Source organism: Neohortaea acidophila (assembly GCF_010093505.1).
Source record: "Neohortaea acidophila strain CBS 113389 unplaced genomic scaffold BDY17scaffold_3, whole genome shotgun sequence".
NCBI lineage: Eukaryota > Fungi > Ascomycota > Dothideomycetes > Mycosphaerellales > Teratosphaeriaceae > Neohortaea > Neohortaea acidophila.
The window spans coordinates 1920241-1942137 of NW_022985512.1; the positions used below are offsets into that span (position 1 = coordinate 1920241).

Sequence of the window (21897 nt, forward strand, 5' to 3'; positions counted from 1 at the left end):
AGCGGGTTATCGTGCTGCATTGTTCGAGCAGGACGAATAGTGGATGTTCCCAACCAGCTGAAGACATCGTCTGTCCCAAGGTCTGATCATCTCTACAAGGCAGCATAGTCCGTGGATCACATCTGTTCGTGAATGAAAGGCGTCAATTGGCGCAGGCTGTGGCGCATCCCAGCCTTACCCGTCCGGGGCTTGGCAGCGGGGCGGTCTGTGCATGCACGCGCTGCACCTTCCCCCACATTCTTCCTCAGGCCGCTCCGTCCAACATCTTTTCCCGACTGCCTCTCCCGCTGCTCTCCCTCCCCTCTCTACACGCTGCGTTGAGGTGAAGTGACTCAACCTGCCGCTGGTGGGGTCATCACCACCGCACTTGGACTCACCTCAACCCCTCACTTTGGCGTCGAAAGCGCTGCGTGTGCGCCGTTTGTCACATGAAAATCTCAGCTGTTGGCGGCCTCTCTCGCAGCGCCTAAGCAAACACCACTCCCATTCACAACTTCACATCACTTGGCTTAACACGACATATTCGCCCGTCCAAACACGGCATAGCCGTCACTCGTTCAAATGGAAGACTCTTCTGGCGGCGCGGGAAAGGCCGCTACTTCTTCCTGGCTGCTCTCACCTTCACGCCGCCCTTCACAATCTTCTGCCGTCGCAGGACCAGCGTCCAGCTCCACCGAACCCACCAACACTCAAAGATCTAGGAGACGAAGAGTCCTTGGTCGGCTCGTACGATCCGGCTCGGATCCTCGCAACACCAACGTCCCCTCACCTTTCAACGCCGAAGCGCCCGACTTCATCCCGCAAAGCCTGCCCAAGACCCCATCGAAGCGAAAGGCCTCGTCCTTCTCCAAGTCTGGCAGAGCTTCGCAATCAGACAGCGACATGGCCTTCATCACCCCTTCTCCCACAGATCCGCCCCTCATTCGCGCCGCGGAGATCATGTTCCCCGGTCAAGCAGGCCTGCGCTTCACCTCTCCCTCTCCCATCCCCGAGCTGGCGATGAGCTCATCCGAGGAGTCAGATGATACCGAATTTCCCAACTTTCAGCTTGTTGCACCGGCTCGCCGCGAGTCGAATCGCACTGCACGCCCTGGGTACCTCAACTTCACCAGCCGGCTCCGAGCGGCGGAGATGAGGAAACGACAAGATCCTGCTCACATGACTTCGGCCATCTTGCTATACCCGGAAGACACCCTGACTGATGTCGCAACGCCTATGAGTGGTGCTAGCCGTGTGCGCTATCTTCCACTCTGTCCAGCTTCCATGTCCGTGAACGGAGCTGCCGCATACGGCACCGACGGCGCCAGCTCAAGCCTCTTGACGGTCCTGCCGAGCCACTGCGACTTCGTTCAACGCTCCGAGCGCGCTGATGCCTACACTCAAGTAGTATGGCCCTCAGGCGAGCTGCCCGTCGAGCTCTTCGACCTCATCACCACGCATCTCGCCCGCGATGATGTCAAGACAATGCGCCTGGTCAATCGGGAGTTTGAACAGAAAGTCGCCCACACCCTCTTCCATACGTCTGTTGTCCCCTTCAACACCGAGATCTACGACATGATCGACGAAGACCGGAAGAGTGTCAACCGTGGCCCTCAATTCCATGGCAAAGGAAAGGCCAAGATGGGCTCCATGCCACGAAGCATGGACGAGGCTGGACTTGGCCAGGAGTTGGGGGGCCTGCAGTGGCAGAATGCGAAAGAAGACAAGGAGGGCAAAGTGTATAAGGGACATGGCCTACGAGTCTTCCGCGGGTTTGGTCCACACATCAAGCGCTTCGGCATGACCTTTGAGATCTCCGAGCAGCAACTCGCCTGGCCTCCGACGAAGAAGAACCTCGACCACATTCAAGCCTATTACGGGTCGTACGACTGGCCTTCTCTCGATTACACTCGCTTTGCTACGCTGGCGGGATTGGAGAATACTGCGGATGAGACATCGCGCATGAAGGCGGCCTTCTCCAACCTGGAAATCGTGCAGGAGCTCGCGCTGTCCATCGACAGTGGTCTCGGCTGGCTCAATGGACCCGACAAGTCTTTGCGCACTTTGCTACTCGACCAGCCAACACCCGTCTTCGGCAGCTCCTTCAGCATGCCTGACCGCAGCGCACAAAATGCACAGGCCTTCTGGACCGCGTTGCACCAATCTCAAGCAAGCTTTGATCCCATTATGAATATCAAAGAGATGACGCTCGACCATCGCCCCTGTCTGGTTCAGCCGACCGAGATTGAGGGCCTCCGCGACAACATCTACTCCAACACTCAACTGTGGTCGTCGATCAGCTCGAACAAAATCTCCTCGGTGTTGCCAAACTCCCCAACTGGCTTCGGAGTACTTTACGCCACTGCCAACCAGACGGGTTCAGACGGTAGCCCCAAGCAGTCTTTGGCGCCTGGGTGTCTGAGCAAAGAACAAAGAGAGTGGCTATTGGAAACCCAATGGGCCCAGCAGGCCTTTCTGGAATCCTACATGCTCGCTGTCATCGACAATCCGCTGACCTTTCAGAACATCACTACGCTCAATTTCGCAAGAGTATCGAGTCGGTTCCTACAAATGCTGTCACGCGACTCCTTCTGGAAAGGACTGCCTCATCTTGCGGAGGTGATTCTGAGGATCAGCCCAGACTGGCGGACAGTCGAGAAAGATGATGCGGGATTCGCCACGACCACGCAGAACAGCCCGTCCGATGCAGTGCGCTGCCTGCACAAAGAGATTCTGCAGGGTTGCGTAGCGCCTCGGCAATCCATCAAGAAGCTTACAGTCGGCTGGGCAGGCGGAGGAGAGCATGCTCCAGGCATGTTCGCGCGTAACAACAACGTCCTTCCGGCGCCAATCACCCGTGTGGAGCACTGCACTGCCAATAGTAGTATTTTTGGCCTGCTCTTCCCTCACGTGGAGCATCTCACCTTGACGAATTGCTGGCTCTCCCCGCCGGTGCTCGAAGGCTTGATCAAGGCGCACTCGCAAAAAGCGTTGAAGAAACTTACCCTTGATTCAGTGTCGTTGACTACGCATCCCAAGTTCCCCAACTTTGGTGGAGCTCACCTTCTGAATCCACAGGCACCTCCTCCTCTCGCTCTCGCCGGTGCTCCACAACAACAACTCACGGCCCAGCAAATCAATGCCATGGTGCAGCAGCAGATTGCGCAGACGCAACAGCAGCTCATCGCCCACGCGCAGGCAAACCCGCAAGCAGCGCCTGCCATTGCGCAGTTTCTAGCGGGGCCACCAAATCCACATACCGCGCCTGCAGCCAACTCGCACTGGACCGCGGGATATCGCGACGGCTCTTGGCCCCAAATCATTGACCTCATCTCCCCCGGCACCACGTTCCAAGACTACCGCCCAGCCCCTGCTCCATGGGAGGAGCAAATCCCCGCCCGCCCGCAGACCAGTCTCCGTACCATCGAGTTCAAGTCCTGCGGCTACGTCAAACTTCCGAACCACACCGGCTTCGACCAGCTGGCCCTCGAAGCCCCCGCCCCACTACGCGCCACACACTCGGCCTGGTTCCGCGCGCGTCACAGTCGGCTTAAGCCTTCGATGATGACGAGCGGCGACCGCAATCTGGGCCAGATTGTGCAATCCATGCCGCCGCGTGAGATGAATGCGCTGCTGTTTGCTTGGGGGTTTACGGAGGGGTGGCAGGATGCTGCGAAGGCGGAGGAGGCGGAGTTTGATGGCTTCTTGCCAGGTGGGACAGGGAGGTTTTCGGGTGTGGTGGAGAGGGGGATGGCGCTTGTTGGACCATCTCATCCGGGCACGCCTAGAATATGAGTGTGAAGCATTGGGCTTGTTACTTTGACGACTCTGGTGGGATGCGAAGAGTGTGTGTTACTGGTGAGAATCGGAGGGGGTAATGATGTATTTTAGTCGACGCTGCTCAATTGGCAAGGCTTGATGAAAGAATTGGAACATTTGAAACTGCTTTTTGATTTATTAACATCCACCGACCAAGTGGCCTACCTCACGCATGTGTGGTGGCATGAGGCTGGCGTGCACAAGTCCTGCATAAAAATTTAAGCTTTCACCCTCCGCAAATCCCCCAAACTTTTTTTCAACCTCGACCGCAATCCAGAAATCTTTCTCGACACAAAACCCTCCACCTTCAACCACCAAACCTCCCCTCCCCTCCGCTGCCCAAGATGAAACGCAAACGCAGCGCCCTCGAAAAAGTCGACGCCGACCTGCCCAACCTGCAACACAAAATCCGCTCCGACCCGCCCTCCTACGAAAACGAATTCCTCAACCAACACGCGCAGTACGCCTCGCTGCTCGAGCTCTTCCTCCAATCCCCCACCACCACCGACGACACGGGCATCGTGCGCCTGCGCGACCTCATCGACTTCGTGAGCCATGTGGCAGACTGCTACCGCGCCACCACGGCCGGGTTCGCGGGCGATTTGACGGCGTTGTTGCAGCGGCATCACGAGACGCTGGAGGCCGAGCTGCGCGACAAGATTGTGGGGAGTTTAGTGCTGTTGCGCCGGAAGGAGATTATCGATTCACATGCTTTGCTTCAGACGCTGTGGCCATTGCTCGTGTCGACGCATTCGAAGGCGCTGCGCGAGTTGCTTTTCACGAAGATTTTGTCGGATTTGCGGACGGCGAACGCCAAGACGACGAATCATAAGTTGAACCGCGAGATGCAGACTACGTGCTTTAATCTTGTTTCGGGGGATCCGGCGTCGTCGAAGGGCTTGTGGGCGGTCAAGTTGACGAGGGAGCTGTGGAAGAGGCAGGTCTGGACGGATGCCAAGGCTGTGAGTGTTATGGAGGCTGCGGCACTGAGTCAGGATGCGAAGGTTGTGACGGGTGGTGTTCGCTTTTTCCTTGGTGGGGACCAAGAGCGGGAGGAAGCGGCGGATGAGGACAGTGATGAGGAGGATGGGCTGGACATGCGCCAGCTCCGCCATCAGGCTGGAATCAACAAGAAGACGGCCAAGCGGGATCGTGAGCTGAAGGCCGCAGCGGCAAAAGTCAAGAGGAAAGAGAAGAAGAAAAAGGCGCCGCATCCGCTCAACTTCTCCGCGCTCCATCTCCTGCACGACCCGCAGACATTCGCGGAGAAGCTGTTCCAGCTGCACCTGCAACCCGCGCAACCAAAAGTCAAACTCAACCTCGAGCAGAAGCTGCTCGTCTTGCAGCTGGTCAGCAGACTCGTGGGTCTGCATAAGCTCACACTACTCCCGCTGTACAGCTACTTTATCAAATTCCTGAGCCCTCGACAGCCCAGCGTGACCTCCTTTCTGGCCTCGCTGGCGCAAGGCACACACAACTTGGTTCCTCCTGATGTACTGGAGCCGCTGGTGCAGAAGATTGCGAATGAGTTTGTCAGCGAGGCAGCGGCAGCTGAGGTGGCGAGCGCGGGCTTGAACGCCATCCGAGAAATGTGCGCTCGGCAGCCGCTGGCTATGAGCGAGACTTTGCTCCAGGACCTCGTGCAGTATCGCAAGTCGAAAGATAAGGGTGTGCAGATGGCGGCGCGCGGTCTACTGTCTCTGTATCGTGAGGTTGGAGCGGGCATGCTGAGGAAACGAGATCGCGGTCGGGATTCTACGCTGAAGCTCCGCTCGGGGGATATGGAGGCGCATAGGCGCTTTGGCTTTGTGGAGGATGGTGGAATTGAAGGGTTGGAATTGTTGGAGAAGTGGAAGGAGGAGCAGGGTGTCGAGGATGAAGAGGAGGATGAGGCCAAGGGATGGGAGAATTGGGACGCGCAGAGCGATAGTAGTGAGTCCAGTGGCGGATGGGTCAACGTCGAGAGTGATGGCGAGGATATCGATGTCTCGGATTCGGAAGAGGAGAGGGAGAAAGCAGCCGCGGCGAAGAAGCAAAAAGCGAAGACGGAAGAGGTCAAAGACTCCGACAAAGAGAACGTCGCCGCCACAGCACCCCAAGACGACAACACCGACGCCAAAACCCCCGACCCATCGCGCAACACCGCCTCCCTCGAACCCGAAGCAGCCCTGAAACGCGAAGAAGCGCGCATCTCCAAGCTCGCCACCACCCGCATCCTCACCCCCGCCGACCTCGCTAAACTGCACGAACTCCGCACAGCAGCAGCAGTAACCTCCGCCCTCCCCGCCACCAAACGCCGCAAACTCCAACAAGCGGCGCAGCAAGCCGCCCGCCACGGCGACGACGCCCTCACCTCCGCCGACATCGAGGGCCTCGCTTCCCTCTCGCACAAAGCGAGCAAGGAGGAGAAGATCCGCATGGCGCGCGGCGAGAGGGTCGATGGCGTGCAGACGGAGAAGAATGATCATCGCTCTACTACTGCAAGGAGGAAGGAGAAGAAGGCTTCGGAGGGGAAGAGTACTACTAATCGCGAAAAGGCGAGGAAGAAGAATTTTTTGATGACGTTGGGGAAGGCGAAGCGCAAGGGGAAGAGAAGTTTGGTGGAGCATCGGAAGGTGCTGAAGGCGCATGTTGAGCGGGGGAAGAAGGGTGGGAGGAGGGGGAATAAGTAATCCATAAATCGTAGCTGAAGCTAACGACTTGCTCGTCCCTAATTCTGCTGATCGGTACATCGTCACATTTGGTATGGATTGTCCCGGTTGCGATGGAGAGGGCTTTCGCCGCGAGGACTTGATGTACTTGCTCTTGGGAAGGAAGAAGTTGCGATCGCGTAGAGCCAATCTAGTCACGTGTTACAGAAACTTTAAATCACGTGTTACAGAAACGCTCGTCTGCCATACCTCCCTTCAAGTCCAACAAAATAGGCCAGCATTGCGGCCTTGACCGAAACAACACACGAGACAAGTGAGAGGGCTGCGTATATTCCTCGCCGTGGGACATGAAGCCTCGAACTCCCACCCAGCTCCACCGCCCCCTGACGACGCCAGGAAGAAGGGGAAAAAAAAGTCAAAAAACGAACCGACCCCCAGGCCTCCCCTAGAAGAGGGAGGGGGCAAGTAGCTAAACTCGGCCTACATCTAGCATCCGCCGCCATTGGTGGGACATCAGCTAGGAAAGGCTTGGTTTTGACTTTAGTGGTCGGAGGGGGGGGAGACGGGCATCAACTCCCACGCTTTGCGCATTTACGGAGGATCGGCAGCCAACCACAGGTGTTATGTGCTGTAGTGGTTGGTTAAAGTGGTGGCACGCTCGAGGAGTATATATGTGCAGCAAAAGTGGTGGCGAGGTTTAGCCGGGTGTCACGTGCTGGAGGGAGGATTTGCTTTTTCCTCTACAGTGTGCGGTTCAGGGGCGTGGAACTCACTTCTTCGATACCTGCTTTGTCTCTAGCTAGTTGCCTTTCGCATGCGTCTCGCTGCTTGGTCACCTCTCCGTCAACCCCTGAATACGCCTTCAATAGCCCCTCTCTCCCTAGAAGCATTCCCACGTCACCCAGTTCGAACCCGTCCCTTTAAGAACATGATAGATGACGGCATGGGTTAACTTCGCCACGAAATCTCGCGCGTGCAACATAGAACCATCAAATTCCCCAGGACCCAGACACGGCATGCGTACACTCAACGTGAGCGACCCCTTTTCCGAACGCGCCGCTCTAACCACCTCAACTTTCAGCTGCAGCTGATTCTTTGGTCCAGAAAGCGAGCCTGGAAGCGTGACGACGACTGCCACTGGAACTGGAAATGGAGCCCCCTCACAGATATGAGCGGTGAAGAATCGAAACGATGCCCCAGGCTTGAGCAAGTCGTGATTGATGCGATCAGCTTCGTAGAAGATGGTGGATGGAAACACCAGGCTGCCCCACAACTGGCGCGGTCGAGTTGTTTTGCGAATGGTGAAGTTCCAGTGCGCGCAGGGTTTGTGCTTGAAGGTTTTGATCAGGTTGATGGTTTCGTTGTGGATTTGCTTGGAGACGAGGGCGAGCTGGCGACGTGGACCGGTGCAGAGGGAGAAGATGTCAAGCCTGTCGTTTGTCGTGTCGATTGCGAGTCTGTAGATGCGGTTGCGAAGCTCGGGTGGGACACGCCCGAGCTCGCCCAGTGATGGGTTGAAGATTGCTGCCATGCTGGGGGGCGGAGCGTGTGGTTTGTTGAAGACAGAAGGAAGAAGTTGCAGGTGCGAAAGCGGGAAAAGTTGACGCGACGTTGCTGCCTGGTGGTGAATGTAAGAGAGTGAAATATTTGGAAGAGAGACTTGCTTGTTGTGGAGCGACGCGACTAGAACTAGAGTGCATGAAAACCTACACATCTCACTCTCCCAACGGCCTTCGATGTCACGGTGAGTCTACGTGGACGCGCACACTGGATGGAGTTGCTTGGAGACTATCTCGCTATCTCTGAAGGTGTCTTCTGCCTGCCTCGTGGACCGCTTGTCCCTCATCACCCTTCACTTGGTCTTGCGCTGCTCGCCTTGGAAACATTCTCATTGCTGGTCGGCCTTCTGCTCGTCTGTAGACAGGCCCTTCCCTTTCTGTCGCCAGCCCCGTTCAAGAGGGAGAACTTGCATCCGCCCGTTCGATGATGTAATTGTGCACCGCGTACACTACCTTTGCAAATACGAGTCTCACGTTTGCTGCATCCGGACTGCCAATCTTCCTCACTTTCACAAGTAGTCCGGACGTGAACCTATCGCGCATGTTGGGTTGAAGCCCGTCGAATGCTCCTGGGACTTGGACATCTGGCTGAACTCGCTCGTTTCGCTCCAGAAGCGTGACAACCACTGCATCTGGTGCTCTGGGCCGCAAATGAGCGGTGAGAAAACAGTAGGCCACTCCAGGCCTGATCCAGCGATGGCCCTTCCGTGGGATGGCCTTTCCCATATTTGCAAAGAGTGGCATGATGAGCATGTCGGCGCCAACTGATGGCGGGAGGACGGGAAGGACCGCTGGCATGCGCATGGTAAAGGCCCAGTGAGTGCAGTGTTGGCGATGGAGTGCCTTAATCAAATGTATGCTTTCGTGGCGGATCTGTTTGGAAACGAATGCCAGCTGGAAGTATGGGCGACATGGGGAGTGAATGTGGCATTCTTGATCGCTGTTATCGATAGCAAGCTCGTAAATAAGGTCTCGAAGCTCACGGGGAAGGCGCGAGAGCTCGCCAAGCGATGGATTGGTGGCTTTGACTATATCGAGGTTCGACTTGTCGTTATTGCGGATGAGCGCTGATGCTGCTGGAGGGTTTCTGGACGCTGCGAGCGTGTTGGCGGGTACTGTCCGTGTGTTTGTGGATCCCACCGCTGTGTCCGTGGATCCTGTGCTTGCGCTTGTCGGTCTTCCCAGTGATGCTGTCCATACTGCCAATGGATGGGCAGCAAAGATACCTAGAAATGAGTGACGGCGAATGAAGCAAGTGAAAAGCCTTGACTGGCGCACGGGCCAAAGCGGCCATGCACGTAAACGCGTTCCTTCCCAAAACGGCATTTCGACGTCACACAAGGTGGGTCTGTGACTTGGCGCGCGCATCCGCTGCAAACAATCACCTCCAACTTTCACCTCCTGAGTTTCTAATACATTTCCCACCTTCTGCGGCTAGCACAACACCCTCAACACACACCAGCTCAACCGGCCGCCAACATGGCTCTAAGCCTGTTGAGCATCCCCGCCGAGCTTCAGGTCACGATCATCGGCAACCTCGACGCCAAAAGCATCCAACGCGCCCGCAGCGTCTCCTGCAAAGTGAGAGATCTCATCGATACACACAAAGCCTCCCTCGTCAAGACCGTCCTGTGGGCTGAGAACGCCCGACTCCAAGCCTTCCTCGATCATCACGACTACAGCGACCTGTCGATCGTTCAAGCCTTCAGCCGATGGATGAAGCACCGAGCAGTCGAGATCGAGACTTTCACTGGGCCATTTGCGCCTTGCGTCTTTATGATTCAGTTCATGAGATCCCGAGCACCGACATGCCTCCTTGCGCAGGCTGAAAAACACGAGGTTACAAGAATTGCGTGGATGTTCGTTTGGGAACACGCCTTAAAGAAGTTATACCATGACATGGATGGCGAAACCGACTGGACTCCGGGAAAATTTGTCAGAGATCTAGTGGGAGACGAAGACCAGTTCAAAGCATACCACGCCGACAGATTCTCCTCCATCAACAGAGATCACCTCTACGCGATCTTGAAAGAAGCCGCTGCCCACCCGGATCTTTTCGAGCGAGAGACGCTGGCCGGAACGCTGCACGGGCATGACTATGTATCTATCTGCAGTCCGTACCATTACTGCCCAGCCCGCCGCTTGACAAAGATCGCCATTAGCGGCCCAGTTCCTGGACTCGGGTTTCCGGGCGAGATCATCAGCGCTACACACCGTGGTGGGGATGAAATACCAGAAGTCCTGCATGCGCCATCTCTTCCACAGGGTCGTGTGTTCGCATACTTCGCATCGGACGAGTGGGCGTTTGGGAAGATTGTGCAAGCGCTAGGGGGCGCACCCATGGACCCACTGCTCAAAGCTGCTCTTCTCGAAAAGCTCTTCATCTTCTGACGACAGTTTGGGTGCGGACGAACGCAAGCAGGTGAATGGAGGCTTGGGCTGAACGATACATCGACAGACGGCACGGGTGATGCAGCTTGAATGAGGAGATCGGAGCGCATTGGAGACTGACAGACGCGCATTCCTCTCATCAGAGTGATGAGAAGTCAAGGCATGGAACGGGGAGCAAAAGACAGTCGAGAGGGATTGGTCTAGCTCTATATCATGAAGGAAATGACGGTCCAATATTAAAATGCTGTCCCGTTCACGTTGCAATTATCTTCGGTGCGGAATGCTATCCGTTCACTCGTGTCCAACATCGCGAAGTCCTTTTCGCCCTCCCATGCATGATTATTACCCACAAGCCAACCAGCCAGCATTACAACACACTGCTCCTCCGCCGACTGAGCGTCGGTCTCTTCGGCCCCATACTAGGCCTCTGCTGCATAGGCGGACGGGTCGCAGCATCAGCAGGAGCAGTATCCGCAGGCTTCGCAGGCTTCGCAGCTTCCTGCTTCCTTTCCTCCTCCGCCTCAACCTTCAAATGATCGATAAAAGCATGCTCCAGCTGTGCATGGCTGTTCTTCAAAAATCCCTTGATGATGCTGACAAATGTCCGCGGACACCGAGCATCGCTAACAATCTCCACGTACCACCCGGCCCCACTGCTCTCCGTGTCTGCGTGTAGGAGATCCTTCGTTCCGAGGCGCTCGAACGCCACGTGCAACTGGTCTTCGGAGAGGGTGGGGAGATGGTCTGTATCATCGACGTGATCTCGAATCGCTGCACCAGTGGGAGCGACTTCCCGCAGCAGCCGCCAGTGGTTGGTGCTTGTGAAGCCGCCGGGTGCGTGAACGGTGATGTCGCAGCCTTCGGGCGTAGGCAAGAAATCTGCCGTGTATCTTACGCCACCGCTCCACAGTCTTTTCGGCATGAAGGGTAGGTCGTCTTCGACTTCGAAGTAGGTCATTTGTTGAGCATTGGGACCGGTGGTGTTGGGCGTGGGTTTGTTGACTTTCGGCGGCGGGATGGGTTTGGTGCTGTGGCAGTCGGGGCTGAGTTTCATGACGAATTCGAAGTCGTGCAGCAATTGGACGGCTTTGGCGATATTGAGGTTCGGAGGGAGGGGGGTCGCGGTGGAGTAGTTGAAGTTTGTCTCGAACATGACTGCGGCGGAGGTGTGCGGGTGGAGGCGGAATGGGCAGTAAGGAGGAGAAGAGTGTGTTAGAGAGAAAAGAAGAACTTAGTGAAAGATGTCAATGGCATGCAGAAGAGTTGGTATCAGTTGGTTTGACCAATATGCCGCACGGATGGCCTGAAGAGGGCGTGGGGCACGTCGATGATGTGTCGTTCACATCAGCATGGTGAAGATTATTAGTCAGTGAGGTAATGATTATCTAAGCGATCTGCGGCAGTCGGCAAGCCGGCGGCGCTAGGACTCTCCCGGCGCTTGTTCTTTCCCGAACAAGCTTCACCACCAGCTTCAAAGCTACCGCTCTACAACATGGCCCAGTCCATCAGCCACATGCACCGCGAGGGGCTTCTACGGCATGCTTTCACGCCGACGCTCTTGGCCGCTTGGAATGAGGATGTAGCGTGTCGATTTGGAGGTAAGAAGAGCCGGTCCAGGCTTGTTACGCCCGTAAGGCTTTCTTTGCCTCCGCCTGCCAACAGTCTGGACCACTTCGAACGTCTCCTTAACTACCCCGTGTTGCACGTTGATCTCTCGTCGCCATGATTTCACGGTTTCTTCTCATTGTTGTGAAAGATACCGCTCTCCTGTACCTCACGCCAAGATGAAGCTACCCGCGCTTTCAGTCCTCCTTGCTCTTGCCGTCACGGTATCGTGTGCTCGCAAACCATCGTCCCGCACCACCTCTACCACCACCACTACAGGCACCGCGATTCCGACAAGCACCCAGCTCACCGGATTGGGAGCTGCTGCTGGTGCTGTGCTCGCGCCGTTCTCAGGCGCATTAGCTGCAGAAGTAGTACCCAGCAATGGCTCTTCATATGGCAACGTAACGGTCTCTGGGGCGGGCGACTCTGGAAACTACACTGGACCAGGCAAGATCGGGTCAGGCATCGGGCTGGGCAGTGGTTCTCCACATGGTACTTATGCCGTTGCGCTCACAGCGGCGGCGGTCACGAGGGCAAATGCTACGAATATCAAGGTCACCTCTTCGTCTTTTGGCAATTCGAGCACGTTCAGGACTGCCAAGGGCATGGTCACGCTTTCCTACGTAAGTCATCGGACCAACCTCTTCCCTACACCTTGAGCGCACACCCGTGCCTTTGCTAACCTCAGCGTGATACAGGCCGAATCGCGCAGTATTGCTCAATCTTCGCAGGGCGACTACGCTGTATACTGGGCTTGGGCAGCAAGCGTGTCGGGGCCAGACGGACATTACATCCACGGCGACCACGGCGGGTGGCACAAAGGCCAAGCGACCGGCAACGCCGGATACAGCAACTCCTCCCTCCAAATTCTCGCCAGCGGTGTTGGCGTAGAAGTCCGAGTCGGCGACACAGGCCCGGCGATTCCACCTCCAACCTTCAACCCGTTCCCCCCGGCCGCTTCCATCCAATTCAGCTGCACAAGTCCGTATTCAAATGGACTTCCCGGGGCTGGAGGTGCACTCGGTGTGTCTGCCAGTGCGCCAGGTGATTTCGGCACATATGCCACCGCCTATAGCACTGGCAGTCCTTACATGCAGCCCTTTAGCTCTGCTTATGCTTACGGGAACGGCGATGCTAGTAGTGCGCAGACGGGATACGATGGGCCCTAGCTAGTAGGGAGTTGACAGTGTGGTTGGCTTTGATACTGAATATGCCTGAAGAGGGCATCGGGTTGGAGTGCACTGGGATCGAGCTCAGGCATGCTGCCATACGGCTGCTCCTGGAAGTTGGAAGTAGTCAGTGGCTTGATCGAATGAAAAGATCACGTTGCATAAAGAAGCTTCAATAGGTTCTCATCAGCTCTACTCCGCACTGCCCAGTCGCGTCTTGAATCCGAAGAAGGAGACCACCGGCCTTCCCAGGACAAGCAAAGGGCCAGCCACCGCCCAGCTGCCACGATACTCAAGGCGATGAGGAAGAGGTCGCCGGCAGTCGACCTTCCCAGGCCCTTTGGGAGAGGACATCGTGAAAGGATCCTTTAGCGATGAGTGCTAGGCTTAATGAAGAAAGGGAAGGAAGTATTGAAGATCTCAAGCAGAGCGCACCTTGATCAGGGAGTGAAAGCAAAGAGGTCTTCGTCCGCGACGAAGGAGATGCTTCTTGGTGACAAACGAGAGCACAAACCGTGCACCCTTCCGTGCATCCTAAAAAGGTGCAGGACATGCAGGCTCCCGAGCCAAGGCGGAGAAGTGGGAAATGGAACATTATGCCACATCATGGCGACCTCCATGCTATCGCAGTGCGGCTCGAAGGTTGGTCAGAGCTGCTGAAAGAGATTCTCAGGTCAGCAGCGAGGCGAAGTGTGGTGTTAACGCGCCTGAGCAGTCATGATATAGAGGATGGATGTCTTCCTAAAGGAGAAGTAGATGATCCCGTCTCCACTTCCAGTCAATCGGAAGCGAGTTGAGTCTGAAAGGGGGAAGTGATCCAGCGCTCTGCCGTCTGGTGGTACACCCACGTGACCAAGGCATCAAGACAAAGGAAGGAGTGATGGAAGGAGCCTGATGCGGCTTTGATTACACAACGGTGATGAGACGAGATGAAGACGGTCGCTTGTAGATGTATAAGGGCAGGGGACAAGGAAAGAGTACGACGAGGAGAAGTCGATTGGGCGGTTCCCAATTCAGGCGGCCGAAGCGGGCGAGTGGAGTCGAGGCGCAGAATTAAGGTTTGGGAGAAGTTCGCGCTTCCACACGCGGCCTCGTAACCGCATCCATCCCTGGCGGCAGCATTCGCACACCATTTCAGGCACCACACGACACCTCGACCACGCCACCCAAGAACTCCCTCTACTCTCCCATTACGCGCACTATTTCCTTCTGAAATCGCCCGCGCAATACATCACCACCAAATGCGATCCCGAGTATGGTGATACGGCAATAGCGCCCCCGCCAAACGGACACCTAGCCTCTCGCGCATTCTCCTCCTCTCCTTCCCCCGACTTCCTCCACGATGGAAGACAAGTACATCGGCCTCATCCTCGCCATCCTCTCCACCCTCGGCATCGGAGTCTCCTTCGTCATCACCAAGAAGGGCCTCAATGTCGCCGCGCAGCAACACGGCTTCGAAGGCGATGGCTTCGCCTACCTGCACAATCCCATTTGGTGGGGCGGCATGATCACGATGGTGGTGGGCGAGGTGTGCAATTTCTCTGCCTACGCCTTCGCGCCGGCCATTCTCGTCACCCCGCTGGGCGCGCTGAGTGTGCTCATTGGCGCCGTGCTGGGCAGTTATTTCTTAGAAGAGCGATTGGGTATATTAGGGCGGGTGGGATGCGCCATTTGCTTGATTGGGAGTGTGGTGATTGTCTTGCATGCGCCGCCTGATAGAGAGGTGCGGGATGTTGGAGAGCTGTTGCATTTTGCTTTGATGCCGGGTATGCCCTTCCTCGCCACCCTCGACCCCTTTCATCTGCTAATCCAAGCGCAGGCTTCATGTTCTACTGCTTCATCGTCACCGTCTTTGCCGTCGTCATGATCTACCGCATCGCGCCATTGTACGGCAAAAAGAACCCCATGATCTACATCTCCATCTGCAGCACCGTCGGCTCAGTGTCCATTATGGCCATCAAGGGCTTCGGCATCGCCCTCAAACTCACCCTCGGCGGCAACAACCAATTCGGCAACCCGAGCACCTACGTCTTCGCCATTGTCGTCATCGTCTGCATCCTCACCCAGATGAACTACTTCAACAAAGCGCTGAGCCAGTTCAGCACAAACATGTACGTCCCCACACACCCTCCCCAACATCACCCCCACTGACAGCAACAAGCGTCAATCCCCTCTACTACGTAACCTTCACCACCTGCACCCTCGTCGCCTCCTTCATCCTCTTCCGCGGCTTCAACACCACCGACGCAATCAACACAATCTCCCTCCTCTGCGGCTTCCTCACCATCTTCACCGGCGTCTACCTCCTCAACCTCTCGCGCGAAGACCCAGACGGCAACAACCTCGGCATCGCCGAAGGCGGCCCCGCCGCGCGCGGCAAATACGCCGCCGTAGACGGCATCCCCGTCGACGGCATCGCGGGCGCCATCACGCGCATGAGCATGCAGTCGCGCCGCAGCGGCGAGGAGCACCGACGCAGCAATAGTTGGAGTTTGCGCTCGCCTATCTCGGGGCGGAATGGATCCATTGGCGAGCAGAATTTGATGCACTCGTATGATGTTGAGGCGCATGGGTTGGCGGAGTTGGCGGAGGATAGCGAGGAGGAGAGCGATGGGACGGGTTCCGGGCAGAAGCGGACGTCTTTTGAGGAAGGAGGTGGGCGGTCGGGACGGCAGAGTCGGAGAGGACCGCCGTCCGGGGGTGTGGGGAAGGGAGGCACGCGAATTTCGACTGAGCAGGCCTTGAAGTTATGATTTGGTTTGGGTTTTGTCTGGGCGGCGTTCTTGGAGCTTGTGTTTTTGAATGGCGGGTTCTCTTGTTTCTACGCGAAAGGGAGTCCAGGCTCGGGAAGAAAAGAGGAACACGATGCATGGATGGATGGATGAAATGGAGAAGAGCGGCTGGGAGAATCAACGCATTTACGAAGGCGCTTTTTGCACATAGCATGCCTCCTTGCTGCTGCTGCTGCTGATAAAAGGGAAGGCAGTAGGCGATGAGCGCGAGGACTTCTTATTCGCTTGGTTGAACACACTGATCGAATTGCCGATTACAATTGTCCTTCTATGCTCTATGTAGGTATGCTCCAAAATTCGCTGCTGGGGTATCTCGCTAGCTCAACATCTGAGCGGTCAAAACAAAATCGTTGCTGCTGTTGCTCTGGGTCGGCGCTGGAATGCACGACCGCCAAGCGCAAAAAGAAAAGGAAAGATCATGCAAGTGCGTTTGTCAGCCAATGCTCGAGCCCAAATAACCCAGCTCGGAGAAAATCGAGTCCGCAAAGGAGGAGAAGCGATGCAGCCGCTTCTTTTCTTCATCCGCATCCTGCTCGCCCTCCACCGCAGGCGGCATAAGGAGACCACCCCTCGCTTTCGCACCATGATGCTCCGACATGCCCAGCCCGACCGGAACTTCCTGCTCCGGCAGCGAATACGCAGCGAACAAGCGCGGGCGCTGCTCGTCTTCGTGGCGCCGCAGAGCGGAAGGCGAGGGAAGACTCGGGCTGGGGCTGGAGTCGAGGGCTGGCGTCGTGAAGGTGAAGTTGAGGTTGAGGGAGCGCAGACGCTCCGCTACGCTTTCGAGGGAGGTGTCTTCTTCGCCGGACGTGAAGATGCGTAGTGGGCCTGCGCTGAGGCGGTAGGGCGTGTTGACGCCGCCGCCGCGGGAGCTGAGGGTGGGTGCGGAGAAGGTGGGGGAGAGCATTTCTTCGTAGGGGTCTTCTTCGATTGCTGATTCGTTGGGTGCGGCTTGGTCTTCTTCGGTTGCTTCCTCTCGGATGTAGTCGTCTTCTGGCACGGAGGCGTGGATGTTGGAGTCGAATGTGGGGAAGTTCTCGACTGATGTTGATTGGAAATTGCTGTGCTGGGCCAACGCGGCGCGGAAGTTTGTAACTGCTGAGCTGGAGCCGTGGCGTGAGCAGGGGCGATCGTCTCCATCGCTGGACGAGGAGAAGGTAGTTGGTCGTAAGGTGGTGCTTCGTTGCGTGGTTTCTTCCATGTCACCGTGGCCTTCGAACATGGATGCTGCTGATTCGCTCGTAATGTAAGGCAGAGAAGGAGCGGGACGAGTGGGCATTGGCGGTGTTTCAAACATTGAGACTGCAGAAACAAGATCCGCAGGACATGGTGGCGCTGAACGAGACGGCATTGGCGGCGTATCCAGGACCGGGGAGTACGAGGTCGGCGCTCCGAAATTGTTCTCAAAGTGGCATTCATAGGCGTCGAGGACGGAGGAGTGCGCAAGGCTGGACGCCGCCGAGCTCCAAGACTCTCGCGAATACACCGAGTATTCGTCATCCTCCAGAGCGACGTCTGTGTAGTAGCGGGGTTTGGGCGCTTGCACAGATGGAGCTTGAGTGGATGTTACAAATGCACCTGGCGAGGTAGGCGAGGCTTGGGCTGCCTCCTCATTGTCGACCAGTGTGGTACTCAGAGCCAGCTCCGAGACACACCTCTGATGGACTCTTGATACCGGCGGGGGCTCGAGAGGGGAGAATTTGTCCCCGGGCTCCAGAGTATGAGTGCTCGATTCGCTGGCGAGGGCGAGGAACGCATCCAAACTGGCACTCCGGGAGCGGACAGGCGAATCGGCAAGCTCCAAGGGGATGTCGATGACGTTGACTGTTTGGCCGGGTAGTAAAGGACAGTGAGTGGATAGATCTTTCGTCTCGTCCGGCGTCTCGAAGTCGTTGTCCAGGCGGTAGTAGTACCAGTACGTGCCGCCCTGCTTCAGCCCGCCGGTGCGAGGACGAGACCAATTCGGCTTGTCACCGTCAAAGATGACATTCTGATACTTGAAGCAGCCAGACCAACAGCAAGGCCCTCGTTTCCGGTCGCGATGCATAAGGTAGGGTTGGGTGAAGTTGTCCCATGACCCGAGCAGTTCCACGAGTCGGACCTCCGGAGGCGCCTTGAACAGAAAGGTGATTAAAGTGGTGGGATCCATTGCTATAGCTGCCGACCTCTGCAGGTGGAGAGGTGCAGTCGCAGCATGAAGGGGAAATTCGATGTGATATCACCGTCGGTGTGCCAAAGTCGCCATGATCTAGACAGGTTGCCAAAGGGAAAAAGGGCTGTGTGCAACGGGAATCAGTCTCGCAAATTACCATACCATGAGATGGGGCGGGTGCGGTGATCGTGGCAGGGGAGAGAGATTAAGGTTTCTAGCGTACCACGATGCGCTCGACGGGCGACCAGCCTTGCGAGATGGAGACGGCGCGGCGGAGATGGAGGAGGAGCGGAAGTTCAGAAGAAGTGGTGGAGGTGAGGGAAAAGGTGATGTGGTGCAAGTATGATGCCGACACGGCCGATAAGGTGGGCGCGGCGCCACGCTGATCTGGCCGGGCGATTGGGGATCCCTGTCAATAGCGCAGGAAGAAGTTGCAGTAGCGGTGCAGGAAGCTGCGCGACGTTGGAAATGCAGGAACTCGTGTCGCCCGCTGGGACCTGCTTTTGTGCGCCCCTCGGGAATTCCAAGGCACTGGTCCAGAAGGGGGACGTCGGAAGTGGATGCAGTAATGTAGCTGACGATTAGATTCTTCGCAATTAATTGGTGATGGGGTTCGTGATCGTGACGATTAGCGGCGGGTGTGGGAAATGAAGCGAGCGCCGTGGCGTTCGACGCCTCCAGCCCAGCCCCCTCCACGGCTGAAGGCTGGCGGCTGGGCTGGGCTGAACGAGGAGGAACACAAGACACCCTGCATGGCTCATATTGCATGGGATTCGAGATGCGTTGTCCCCTTGCCCACTCCAGTCGCTTGCCGTTGCCAGCACAGCACGCGTCCCCCCCTTCGCGACCAAGCATTTTGCGGAGGATTGGCCAGGATGATCCCGGGTTTTGGAATCCGGGGTGCAGTAGTGGGCGATTTAAGGTAATTGCCAATTCCCCTAATCTCCGTCTCTGCCGCCGCCGCACCCTCACACGTGTAGCAAGTGTTGGTTGGTTCGCACCGGTCAACAATCTCGTTGTCGCGGATGTGCTGACGCATATAATACGAGTGCAGGGCCTCGATGTGGTGGGCAAAGGGGTCGAGATGGACACCTCGCGTCTTTGACTTCCTTTCTTGGCAAATCACGTGAGGGCTTACCATCTCCCGACGTCATATCCTTCACATTCCTCATCCGGATATGGTCATGCCCTTCCTCTGCTCTTAACAGGTATTGAGCACGCGGTCACGGCCTTGTGGAGTCTCGTTCTGATACCATCACTCAGTAATCATCTAGCAACTTCATACACCCTCTATCACGCTATGTATCCCCCGAACCCAGCGCCAATGCTAACTCAGTAACCCCTGACCCCCAATGCTCGCCAGCAAACATCGGGTATAGTAGCCATCCCAAACCGCCCATCAAGTTCAACCCAAAAAACCCCGCGCCGCATTCCGCGCCCTCTCATTCGTAAAAGCGTCAATCTTCACCGCCCCCAACACAACCTCCAGCCCCGAAATACTGCTAGGCGCGACCTGCACGCGAAGCCTCCACTGCGCTTTCCGCACAATCCACTCTTCACCTTCACTTTCGTCGTCGTCGTTGCTGTCATCGTTGTCGTCGAGTTTCCGCTTCTTGCCTCGAGCTACTGATGAGGATGCTTGACCCGTAGTGTCGTCGACGTCCATGGGGCTTTCTTCCTCCGCTTCTGCATCTTCGCCTTGGGCGACGTTAATTCGCCACGCCCGCCCGTTCAGCGTCACGTCCGCATCGGCTCCAATCCGCACCTTCACGTCCTCCTCACTGAGCCCTGTACTGCCCGGGCCAGCCGGTGGACTCGGCGCCTCTACCGACGGCGATGCCGACGTCGCGGCTCCGCGATCCAGCATTCTGAGTCCTAGTGGCTGCGTGACGGGAAGACTCATCTTATTGGCTATGACGGTCAGGAGACTCGTGATGCGCGCGAGCGTCTGTCGGTGGAATGTAATCTGGCCTGTCGTCGCCGCAGCGGGGGAGGAAGAAGCTCGGCGCGGGGAGAGCGTGAGTACCGCCGTCTCTTCGTCATCGATTTCGATGATCAGACTGCTCGCTTCGGAGTCCACGTATGGTCGCTGGTAGTACACCCAACCTGGGCCCGGATTGGTCGTGCTCGAGCTACTGGCGGGAGAGGCGGGGTTGGGCGAATCCGCCGAATCCGAGTCTGCGACAAACGAGACGCCCGATTGCCGTAGGTCTTGCAGGCGAATGACGATCTCGGCCGTCTCTCTGGCCAGGTTGTAAGAGACGTGGTGCGGGATGAGGCGCTGCTCCAGGCCTTTGAGATGATAGTATCGAGCGTCGCGGAGCAGCTCGTTACGATGTTGCTCGTTGCGGATCTCGACGGGATAGCCTTTCAGCACGTGCAATAGATCGGCGAAGGTTTTGGAGGAGCGGCCCGGGACTGTTGGGGGGAGAATGGAGGGTGGACGAAGAGGGGATTGCGGGGACGAGCCTGGGAGCGGATCTCTTGGGGTTGCGAAGAAGACGGAGTAGCCTAGCGAGAAGTAATTCGGCGAGTCGCCGGGGCTATTGAAGAGATCGCGAGGGATTTGGAACTCTTCGTCGCCAATGCGGATGTAGATTGTGGAGGAGAAGAGGCGGGCTTTTAATCGGGGTACTTGTGGCCTGTCAGTGATTAATCTCGGGTATGGAGGGGTGTGCAACTTACATGAAAAGGACTGTGCATCTGTAAACAACTTGACAAAATGTGGTCCGTCTCGCGGCTCGATATGGTAGCCTTGAAGATGCAGTGCAATGTCTGCAAATGTCGCCGGGTCGCGGTCGATGTAGAGGGTGCGGACCTCCGCCGCGTCTTTGTTGTGTCGAAGCTGCTCTACAAAGTACTGCGAAATATACGAAGGCGCTGGACGAATGTTAGTTTCGTCCAATAGACATGCTTAACCCAAGATTAGCTTACCGTCAGATGAAATTGAGGCGCCCGACAAGCTAAATAATTTATCGCCAACTTGAATGGGGAAGACCTTCTGAGGAGGGAGAAGTAGGCTTTGCGTCACATCGGCCAGTCTCGATCGCGGCATCGTTGCCGTCCGTTGTGATTGTGGGGTTTCATGATCGGTATTCGACGTGGTGGAAGAAGTGGCCGTCGTATTGTCTTCGCCAGATCCTCCAGTGGACGATCGTTGCACAGGAGGCCTCGCAGGTGGTGCAGCCATACTCCCCGGGAGCGAGGCCGGCTTCTCGAGCGGCTCTGCAGTGCTGCGCGATGGCCTTTTAGAACTCTCTGGTTTACTTGCGCCTGTGATTCCCGAGCTGCCGGACACAGATTTACGCTTGCTTCCAGTGGTGGATGCCGATCCGTTTGATGGCTGCAGGAGCTGCGTGGGGCTCGTGGTGCCTCCCGCACCGACGGTGACTCCAGGCGACAACCACTGAGGACCAATGCTCACCCCAGCGTATGGCATAGAAAACTCCGCCGCAGCTTCGCCTTGCTGTTGCGGCCGACGGAGCAATTCGCCTTGGAGCTCATACGCGTACGATCCGAGTGGGTTGACCGCGCTGTCGAGCGTGACGTTCAAGTTGGAAACGGGATTGATTCCTGATAGCTCCTCCGATTGCATTGGTGCAGATGCGTTTTGCTTGCTTTGTCGTTCGGTTCCCGAAGAGGAGCTGAGTGACGATGTTGAATGCGTCCGGGACTTTTCGTCGCGGGCAGACATGATGGCGAAATATCTCTCCGAAGGCCAGGCATTCGTGCCTGCAGATCTCGCTCTTGACATGATGCGAGAGAGTGGATGCGCAG

At 56.8% G+C, this 21897-nt stretch overlaps 11 protein-coding genes across 11 annotated transcripts; 5 read left to right on the forward strand and 6 right to left on the reverse strand.

Annotated features, from left to right (window-relative positions):
* Positions 1-278: 278 nt before the first annotated feature.
* On the forward strand, positions 279-3924 carry BDY17DRAFT_294162 (uncharacterized protein). Its single transcript, XM_033733095.1, has one exon. It carries the CDS (start codon positions 562-564, stop codon positions 3772-3774), a length of 3213 nt encoding a protein of 1070 aa, XP_033592312.1. The 5' UTR covers positions 279-561; the 3' UTR covers positions 3775-3924.
* A 133-nt stretch (positions 3925-4057) lies between these two features.
* Positions 4058-6521, forward strand: BDY17DRAFT_294163 (SDA1-domain-containing protein). The gene has a single exon (XM_033733096.1). The coding sequence runs from the start codon at positions 4143-4145 to the stop codon at positions 6468-6470; it is 2328 nt and encodes a 775-aa protein (XP_033592313.1). The 5' UTR covers positions 4058-4142; the 3' UTR covers positions 6471-6521.
* A 700-nt stretch (positions 6522-7221) lies between these two features.
* On the reverse strand, positions 7222-8086 carry BDY17DRAFT_294165 (uncharacterized protein). The gene has a single exon (XM_033733097.1). The coding sequence runs from the start codon at positions 7978-7980 to the stop codon at positions 7330-7332; it is 651 nt and encodes a 216-aa protein (XP_033592314.1). The 5' UTR covers positions 7981-8086; the 3' UTR covers positions 7222-7329.
* Positions 8087-8342: 256 nt separating this feature from the next.
* On the reverse strand, positions 8343-8920 carry BDY17DRAFT_294166 (uncharacterized protein). The gene has a single exon (XM_033733098.1). The coding sequence runs from the start codon at positions 8810-8812 to the stop codon at positions 8402-8404; it is 411 nt and encodes a 136-aa protein (XP_033592315.1). The 5' UTR covers positions 8813-8920; the 3' UTR covers positions 8343-8401.
* Positions 8921-9487: 567 nt separating this feature from the next.
* Positions 9488-10399, forward strand: BDY17DRAFT_322563 (uncharacterized protein; the record flags this gene model as incomplete). The annotated part of the gene is made up of 1 exon (XM_033736831.1): positions 9488-10399. The coding sequence occupies one exon, from the start codon at positions 9488-9490 to the stop codon at positions 10397-10399; it is 912 nt and encodes a 303-aa protein (XP_033592316.1).
* A 179-nt stretch (positions 10400-10578) lies between these two features.
* Positions 10579-11720, reverse strand: BDY17DRAFT_294168 (uncharacterized protein). Its single transcript, XM_033733099.1, has one exon. It carries the CDS (start codon positions 11550-11552, stop codon positions 10767-10769), a length of 786 nt encoding a protein of 261 aa, XP_033592317.1. The 5' UTR covers positions 11553-11720; the 3' UTR covers positions 10579-10766.
* Positions 11721-11894: 174 nt separating this feature from the next.
* BDY17DRAFT_111027 (uncharacterized protein) lies at positions 11895-13322 on the forward strand. The gene is made up of 3 exons (XM_033729214.1): positions 11895-12100; positions 12156-12630; positions 12706-13322. Exons 1-3 carry the CDS (start codon positions 11913-11915, stop codon positions 13174-13176), a joined length of 1134 nt encoding a protein of 377 aa, XP_033592318.1. The 5' UTR covers positions 11895-11912; the 3' UTR covers positions 13177-13322.
* Positions 13323-14209: 887 nt separating this feature from the next.
* On the forward strand, positions 14210-16213 carry BDY17DRAFT_263580 (magnesium transporter NIPA-domain-containing protein). Its single transcript, XM_033731872.1, has 3 exons — positions 14210-14942; positions 14996-15287; positions 15338-16213. Exons 1-3 carry the CDS (start codon positions 14519-14521, stop codon positions 15927-15929), a joined length of 1308 nt encoding a protein of 435 aa, XP_033592319.1. The 5' UTR covers positions 14210-14518; the 3' UTR covers positions 15930-16213.
* A 188-nt stretch (positions 16214-16401) lies between these two features.
* BDY17DRAFT_309058 (uncharacterized protein) lies at positions 16402-18117 on the reverse strand (the record flags this gene model as incomplete). Its single annotated transcript, XM_033735279.1, has 1 exon — positions 16402-18117. The coding sequence occupies one exon, from the start codon at positions 18115-18117 to the stop codon at positions 16402-16404; it is 1716 nt and encodes a 571-aa protein (XP_033592320.1).
* Positions 18107-19321, reverse strand: BDY17DRAFT_294177 (uncharacterized protein). Its single transcript, XM_033733100.1, has one exon. It carries the CDS (start codon positions 18973-18975, stop codon positions 18274-18276), a length of 702 nt encoding a protein of 233 aa, XP_033592321.1. The 5' UTR covers positions 18976-19321; the 3' UTR covers positions 18107-18273.
* A 204-nt stretch (positions 19322-19525) lies between these two features.
* BDY17DRAFT_309059 (uncharacterized protein) lies at positions 19526-21175 on the reverse strand (the record flags this gene model as incomplete). The annotated part of the gene is made up of 3 exons (XM_033735280.1): positions 19526-20754; positions 20806-21000; positions 21055-21175. 3 exons carry the CDS (start codon positions 21173-21175, stop codon positions 19526-19528), a joined length of 1545 nt encoding a protein of 514 aa, XP_033592322.1.
* Between the last annotated feature and the right edge of the window lie 722 nt (positions 21176-21897).

Coding starts and splice junctions, on each gene's coding strand:
- BDY17DRAFT_294162 (XM_033733095.1), top strand. CDS start 562: ATGGAAGACTCTTCTGGCGGCGCGGGAAAGGCCGCTACTTCTTCCTGG.
- BDY17DRAFT_294163 (XM_033733096.1), top strand. CDS start 4,143: ATGAAACGCAAACGCAGCGCCCTCGAAAAAGTCGACGCCGACCTGCCC.
- BDY17DRAFT_294165 (XM_033733097.1), bottom strand. CDS start 7,980: ATGGCAGCAATCTTCAACCCATCACTGGGCGAGCTCGGGCGTGTCCCA.
- BDY17DRAFT_294166 (XM_033733098.1), bottom strand. CDS start 8,812: ATGCGCATGCCAGCGGTCCTTCCCGTCCTCCCGCCATCAGTTGGCGCC.
- BDY17DRAFT_294168 (XM_033733099.1), bottom strand. CDS start 11,552: ATGTTCGAGACAAACTTCAACTACTCCACCGCGACCCCCCTCCCTCCG.
- BDY17DRAFT_111027 (XM_033729214.1), top strand. CDS start 11,913: ATGCACCGCGAGGGGCTTCTACGGCATGCTTTCACGCCGACGCTCTTG. Junction 12,101..12,155: donor CTCCTTAACTACCCCGTGTT/GCACGTTGATCT, acceptor TTGTTGTGAAAG/ATACCGCTCTCCTGTACCTC. Junction 12,631..12,705: donor GCATGGTCACGCTTTCCTAC/GTAAGTCATCGG, acceptor AGCGTGATACAG/GCCGAATCGCGCAGTATTGC.
- BDY17DRAFT_263580 (XM_033731872.1), top strand. CDS start 14,519: ATGGAAGACAAGTACATCGGCCTCATCCTCGCCATCCTCTCCACCCTC. Junction 14,943..14,995: donor GCATTTTGCTTTGATGCCGG/GTATGCCCTTCC, acceptor ATCCAAGCGCAG/GCTTCATGTTCTACTGCTTC. Junction 15,288..15,337: donor AGCCAGTTCAGCACAAACAT/GTACGTCCCCAC, acceptor GACAGCAACAAG/CGTCAATCCCCTCTACTACG.
- BDY17DRAFT_294177 (XM_033733100.1), bottom strand. CDS start 18,975: ATGCTTGGTCGCGAAGGGGGGGACGCGTGCTGTGCTGGCAACGGCAAG.